The 7603-nt window shown below is 41.8% G+C and overlaps 1 protein-coding gene and 1 non-coding gene across 2 annotated transcripts in view; one reads left to right on the top strand and one right to left on the bottom strand.

The window, feature by feature from the left end:
• LOC117492482 (SH3 and cysteine-rich domain-containing protein 2-like) overlaps positions 1 to 7603 on the top strand; it is a 26702-nt gene extending 19099 nt beyond the window's left edge. Inside the window, exons 7-11 of the mRNA XM_034142758.1 lie at positions 58 to 158; positions 260 to 348; positions 2264 to 2315; positions 3373 to 3510; positions 5936 to 7603. Coding sequence (XP_033998649.1) covers positions 58 to 158; positions 260 to 348; positions 2264 to 2315; positions 3373 to 3510; positions 5936 to 6034 — 479 coding nt within the window. The 3' untranslated portion in view covers positions 6035 to 7603. The remainder of the gene's footprint in view (positions 1 to 57; positions 159 to 259; positions 349 to 2263; positions 2316 to 3372; positions 3511 to 5935) is intronic.
• Positions 4235 to 4307, bottom strand: trnaq-uug. The gene has a single exon. It is a non-coding gene; the product is annotated as a tRNA-Gln (tRNA).

Genomic DNA, 7603 nt, shown 5'->3' with positions numbered 1-7603 from the left:
TGATTGCATATATGTGAATGCCTGACAACTTCTAAGAAAATTCCTCGCCACCCTCAGACAACGCTTTCCCCGACGCCGAGATGGAGGAGGAGGAGGAGAGCGGCAGCCAGCTGAATCTCGCAGAAGCTCCGGACCCTGCAGAGGAGAACAATGTGATGGTACGCTCTGTTTTATCCCACTGTGCAGACTGTCACATCTTGTTGTTTTCCTCCCTGGAGCGTGTATTTCGGTATCACGACATCTTCGTCCCTTTGTCCAGGTGCCCAAGCGCATTGAAGTTCACTCCATCCACACCTACGTAGCGCTCTACAAGTTTCTGCCTCAAGAACAGAACGACCTGGAACTTCAGTGAGTAGAAGTCACACTGACTACATACAGGGACCTTTGTATTTTTTGAATACAAATGCCACAGTGCTTGTTTCGTGTTATTTGCTTTTTGTTAGTGGTTGCATTTTGGCCCCAGCTGTTGTTCCTGCAGGATAACATGTCCCCACCATCTGTAGAGGACGGGGCCGGGGTGCCCTTAAGGACGACTAATTATAAACCGGCAGCCCACCCCTGTCCCTTTACAGGGCTGTAGTCTGAGCTGTGTGCCCATCAGGGGAGAGGATGGAGAAACTCAACAACTGAGAAATGAAAGAGCGGACAGACACAAGGGGAATAGGAATGACGCTGAAGTCTATTATAGGCGGAGAGGGAGAGAATGGGAAAATAGGCAGCGAAAAGTGCAGCTATAGAAGTCAAAGCTCCATAAAGGAAGGGTGAAGAAAGGAAGGACAGAACAGTAAAAAGCAGGACAGGGTGTGTGTGTGTATGAATGGTTAGGGGACAATGGAGGGACATCAATGAGACTGTTGTCAGCCATCTGCGCCGTGGCTATGTGTCTGTAACTGCACAATATATGTGAGCTAATGAAATCACAGTGTGTCTCTGTGCTTCAGTCAGGGATTTTAGCAGCTGCACTAGAATTAGATATGTAAGAGCTTTACTTCTAATTAATTATTTTCCCACATTGCACATTTACCCAAAGCCATCATGTTGAAATGACAGATTCTGAGTGATAAGCATGCACTGGTGTGGCCTGAAAATGATATTTTAAGAGAAGACTGCACTGGACAAATTAAAAAAGATCTATGGTTGGGTCATTTAAAATGGTTAGAGTGTAATTTCAGGGCAATCTTCCTATTCTTTCTACAAGTCTAGACCTTGCTTATGTTCAAGCCTTCAATATAAATGCGAAATAAGATTAGTTTAGCTTTATTCATACATTGTAATAAGATGAAAAAAGTAGCTGATGCCTAAAGATAAATGTATTCTACTCTGCCTTTTCTCCGGTTTCCATTTCATTAAGAGAAAACCCAGAATAACCAAATCCCTCACATTGAGCTACTGCTTTTCCTCTCTGGCTGTAGGTGCACCGAAACAGGAAATACTGATGCAACATTTGATATATTTCCAAATGTTAAGATTGCGAAATGACATTTATTTAAATTACAACATGTTCCCCTATCCATTATTGGAGAATAATTAAATGTGCTCTTTCTGACACAAATGAGCAAATCTGCCAGTTCCAAAGACATGTATTTAACTAGGCCGATCCCACTGTTCAGCATACGCATTTTAATTGTGTGTTTCTTTTAAATAGCTGTGATAAACATTAGTGTAACAAATAATTGTTTCATATTTAAAACATGGTCAGTATAAGTTTGAGATATATGGGTCTTACCCTACTTTGAGTTTATGTAAGTGTGCAAACTAAAGTGTGTGTGTTGCGGCGATCATATAGGGCAGAGAGCAGACGCAGGAGACTGCATGTACAGAAATGCATTCCGTAAAGCAGTTTCAGTGAAACTAGGACAACGTGTACTCCGTTTTGGGGTGGAGGGTTGGTGTAGAAAAGTCCAAATCTGGTAGTGACATTAGCATTCAGGCCAGGTTAGCAGATTTGGTCCGGCCTTTCCCTCTGCAGTAGACACTACCTAGTCATATTTCATGGAGACCTGATGACTTGGTATCTGCTGCTGTGTAAACTCTGCCGAGCGACACCACTCTAACCACTTTGTAACCATGGGTACAACAGCTTTCTCTGGCAGTTTAATAATGTGGTCTTCAGCCCTTGTACTCAACTCTTTTTTTCTTCTTGATGTGCTTGCTGCTCTCACCCTCTCACCTCCTTCTCCCCATCATGTATCCAACTTCCCTCCCGCTCAATCCCCTCCCCTTTATGCCTCCTTTACCGTCTCTCATGTCTTATCTCCTCTAGACCTGGTGATCGTGTGCAGGTCACTGACGACTCTGGTGAGGAGTGGTGGAAGGTGGGTATTAATTCACTTGCAGGCGTATTTGTGTGTGCTTGTTGGCGGGTATCTGTGTTGATAGTGTGTGTTTGTACGTGCATTTATTGTGTGCATGTGTTAATTTGAGGCTTTAAAACAACTATTGTTTGACGCCTGCTTCATTTCTTCCATAAACATGCAGGCAGCCACAGACAGAAATAGAACATCATTTCCTCTGAAAATTACAGAGTTTAACATAATGAACCTGACAAGTGTTGCAACCTCAAAGAGGTCTTTATTGAGTCGGTAATGAGCATTGCTCGCTCCTGATGAAAACAAATGTGCTTCTGTAAGTGTAAGTTTTCCATCACAGAAAAAGGAAGAAGCACCAAGTCTTAAATAAAGTGCAGTCTGTTTATCTTCCATCAGCGTACCAGTGTTTACTAGCACTTAGGTGGCCTAAAGTGAAGCAGCAGTCATTAAGCACTTAAAAATATACACTGCCGCTCCAGAATTCTGTATAATTTGTGAATCATCTGTTCATAACTGATGTATGGTTTGTGAATAACTTCAATGTGCACATCAACACCTGAGGCAGACGGTGATAAACGGAATCATTGCTGCATAATGAGCTTGACTCAGACTTCATCTGTTATTCCAGCCCGCTGCTGTTTCTTTAACTACATTAAGAATTAATGCGACATTAAGGTGAAGCCATTTCTTTCTGTATTCAGAAATGAAATTGCCTCTTAATTTGAGTAATTTTAGTGTTCTGTTTTCCTGATTCTTTACTAGTCTCTGCAGCCTCAATGATTCATCACTGCACAGTTAGAAATGTGTCACTTTTGATCTCACTTTGTTTTTTTAATTTCCCATTACTATTCAGAATGGAGAAACTCCTTTTTCTGCCAATGAAACATGATGAAACACATTATTAAGTTCAGAAACGTTAAGCCAGTCTGGACCTCTGTGTCAGACAAAACATTCTCATTCTCAGAAAACGAATAGATGGTACATGAATGGTACATACTAAGTCGTCTTTCAACAGTATATGATTATCCTGACACCCACGTTTTTTTCTCCTTTGTTTTTCCAGGGAAAGAGTGGCGACAAAGTAGGCTTCTTTCCTGCCAACTTTGTGCAGAGGGTCCGGCCGGGGGAGCGAGTGTGGCGGGTCGTCCAGGGCTTTCCAGGAAACCGAGAGAGAGGACACATGGCCGTGAAGGAATCCCAGGTACACTGAGAGTATCCAACCTTTTAATGACTTATTCCACTGTGTGTCTTTCTCTCATTTATGTTTATGATTCTCAACCCTCATCCGGTTGGTGTACCCATGGACCCCAGAGTAATACTTATTTTCAAATGTCGCAGATGCCTTATGATCATTTCAATGTTTCATTACTGTGTCAATCAATTTGTTCCTAATGAGTTTTATGTTTTCTTGGTTTTAAAAATACCACTTTACAAGGCAAAAGCACCCACTTTTCAGCCAATGCAATATTTATATCATGCAAAATGCACTTTTTGATGTCTTTCATACATAAATATTTGTCCCCGGTGTGGGAACTCACAAAGTGTAAGAAAACAAAACCCTCTCTCTTTCCTCAAACGGAGCTGATCCAGATTTGCGTCCGATATGGCATTTAATCACGGCAGCATTTAGATAGATAGAATCGGAGGGATGAAACCCTACGGCTCACAGTCCAAGCCCCTACTGACTGAGACACTGGGCTCTGCATTTGACCCATCCTAGCGTTAGGAGCAGTGGGCTGCCATTATGTACGGCGCCTGGGGAACGATGCCTTGCTCAGGGAAACCTCGGTAGCACTTGGTCTTTCCGGGACTTGAACTGGTGACCTTCCAGTTGCCAAGCCAAGTGCCTATGGACTTTGCCACCACCGCCCTATGACAGAATACCATTTGAAGGCGATGCCAAGGAACACAGTCATCTACAATTGCGACCACGGCAGGACTTGAACCTGCAATCTTCTGATTCAAAGTCAGACGCCTTATCCATTAGGCCACGCGGCCACGCTGAGAATCTCATCGTCTTCTTTTTTTTTTTCAAGCTAAGGACCCAGAATCAGCACTTCTCTAACAGGGCTGAAACAGAGGGATATGAGGGATGTCTAAAATGCATGATCTCTTTGGTATTTTGAGCAAAACACATTATAGAAATGTTTTTAATATATTTTTTCATATATCTGAGACCCATAATATATGCCTAAAAATAGCATAATAGGAGACCTTTAACAAAAAAAATAGGATACAGTTAAAATGAACACCATGGGCCCTGATGTAATACTGTAGTATGGTATTAATTTTTATTTAGACACACAGAGATGACTTTATGTACTCTGTCTATTTTGGTTTAACCCAATATGCAGATTAACTTTATTAATGTATTAGTTATTTAAAGGTAGGGTAGGTAAGTTTGAGAGACCGGCTCGAGATACACTTTTTGTTATATTCCATGGAATGCTCTTAACATCCCGATAGCAATGAATATCTTAAGTGCTTTGACAAAAAATCCATAAAAAAATGTCATCTGTGGAAGCCGTAGTACTGTAAAAAGCACGACCAATCATTTTAGCCGGCCCGGCTAAAATAACTGGATGGCCTACCTGCCTGTCAGCCTTCCATCGGGGCACAAACTTATCTCGTGCCCTCATTGGTCATGTGCGCGTTCGTGTGTGTTGGAGGAGGGGCTCTATAAGGAAGTGGCAGATTTTCTCCGGTTGTGTATTTTCAAATTCTAGCGATCTCGAGCCGGTTTCTCAAACTTACCTACCTTTAAAACGTATACATGAATTGTTTTTTCTGGCTTAGATAATTACATAACAATGTCATGAGAAAAAGAAAACATATTGCTAGTTTCTTTCTTGCAATAGTTTATTCTTGGGGTCCCCCACCCGAGTCCTTGTAATATGTTAGAAGGTCAAGGATTTGTCAGCCTGCGTAGTTGGGATGATCTATTTGTGGTACTCCTTTATCCTGTTCAGAGTTGCAGGGTGCGAGAGCTTATCCCAGAACACACTGGGTGAGAGGCGGGACACATCCTGATCGGTGTTTGATCAAAAGATTGGCAACAAAATAATTTCTGTCTCTGTGTGTTTATTATGAGGCTTTTTTCCATTATCTTTTACACACTCTCAGCATGAAAACACACATATTTTTTTTTACAAATCCAAAACAGGTTGTGTGTCCACTATAAGAAAACACTGTTTACTGTCACCATAGTTTACCATAGTCACCATTTTCCTTAAGCGCAGTTTACAAAATCTTCTTGATAATGAAAAATAACCACAAATGAGCTGCTTATTTAGTTAAATGAGGGGTTGTCTCATATAGTATTTCTAAATTCAAACTGTCAAAAACTAGACTATTTATTTTTGTATTAAACGTTGATTCTAACAAAGATATACCAAGCATTCATTATTTTCAATACCTGTCTGCCATTGGCACTTACTTCATCATTCATTCTGATGGCGGTAATGCTACAGGGAAAGATGAAGACACTCCACATCATCTTCTGCCAAGATGGATATTCTTGTGGGCAATTCCCCCAACACAAACCTATATTTTCAAAGTGCTATTCATTTTCTTATTAGTTACCTAAAATAAAATGTAATGACTCCTTTCTTCCCCCTTCCTTTCAGATCTGTGTGGGCAAGCGGGAAGAAGGCGATTTGTTTCTGAAGCTGAGCAGTGGGAAGAAGAGAGGGCTGGTCCCAGCTGACTCCATAGAGGAGATCTGAGCCTCTGTGCTCCCATCACCATCCTTTCACTTCTACTCCCCCCAGGAGGCTCCCATCTTCAGACTATCAGCATCACCCCTCCTCCCCCTTCCCCTCTGCAGAACAACAGCCGCAGCCTTCTGCAACCAATCCTGCCTGACTTAAACCAAACACACAGATGAACTGGACGGAAACAAACGAACACTTCTGCAAAGATCCGGGACCACAGCCCTTCATGAGCACACGGTTTCCAATTGATTTGATTTACTGTCTTTCAAGAGTTTTCAGATATGCAGTAGTCCTGTTTTAGAGAGGAACTGTTTTTAGCACTTTTATCTTCACAATACAAAACCAATGTTTAGTTAGATAAAGGTTGAGAGTCAACAGGATTTGAATATGCTTGCCAGATGCCAGTCAATATATTGTTTTCCTCAGATGTCTACCAGCGTGGGAGGAGGTTGAGTCCTGTCATGGGAATATTGTGTCTCTGTCCGAGTCCTTTTCTTGTTTCCTCACCCCCTGTGTGTCTAATATCCATATCTGGTCATGTCAAGGCGTCATAACATTGGACAATTGCCAAGCACAACCACTGCCAGAGAAAACTGCTGCCATGTAGACAGAGAGGAGATTCAGATGAAAGGAGAAGACACAATCTGAAAATCCTCAGCATGTGTGTCAGTGCACTCGCCAACTTGAGACGGCAGAAACGAGAAGATAATCAAAGGAAAATTGAAGGCTTTGAGGGTCACAGGGATTATTTTTCATTTGACTTTTTTCAGTATAAAATAACAATGAAAATATAGTATGAAAAGTGCTTAGGCATATTTAAATTCCTGGTAAGAAAGCATAAATCAGCTGGTGAACCCCATGCTCCACAAGTCAACTTTGGTGAATTTTGCTATCTACTCGACAGCATCTTAAACTTACAGGGATTTCTTGAAAGAAACCTTTGAATTTTCTTCTGAAAAATTGCATATCCCTACAGGAATACACTTGGGTGTGACTTATCTTACATTCAAATAGGTCTTAATCTGTCCTCTTTTTGTTTCAGTTAAATATGACAGAGGAAAAATATTTTTTAAAAGTCTCTCTTAAAAAGCATGGGGGCTGATCACAGAGCAAAAGCTTCCGACTGTAGCAGCGGCAGTTCTCCTGTTTTCACATGAAGGAGCTTGACAGGCATAAAAGGGTTGGTTTGTTCAGAGACCAGCCAAAGAGCTGCAGTGGGTGTTGCAAATGTTGCACAGCGTTATTACAGGACATCAATAGAGCTGGAGCAGTGGGAAATAAGCCGCGGCCAGAAAAACATCTCAATGGGGATCTCTGTGACCATGACAAGGAGTTTAAGTTTCACTGACAGCTTGGAGGAGGCCGATGGGAAACAAAAGGGAGCAGGAGGTGCAGTGAGAGGAATGACATCAGCGTTGGGCCATTATGAGTCAGTGTATGCATGCAGGTAGTGTTGTACCCATGGGTGCATCAGTCATCATTGATCAAATGTCATCTCCATCTTCCCTGTTTGGCCTCGCTCGTCCTTTCTCTATCAATGTGACTGCTCAGTTATGACATAAAGTGAAGGTGATTTTCTTC

Source organism: Trematomus bernacchii, unplaced genomic scaffold, assembly GCF_902827165.1.
Source record: "Trematomus bernacchii unplaced genomic scaffold, fTreBer1.1, whole genome shotgun sequence".
Taxonomy (NCBI): domain Eukaryota; kingdom Metazoa; phylum Chordata; class Actinopteri; order Perciformes; family Nototheniidae; genus Trematomus; species Trematomus bernacchii.
This window is presented reverse-complemented; position numbering and strand designations above follow the sequence as displayed.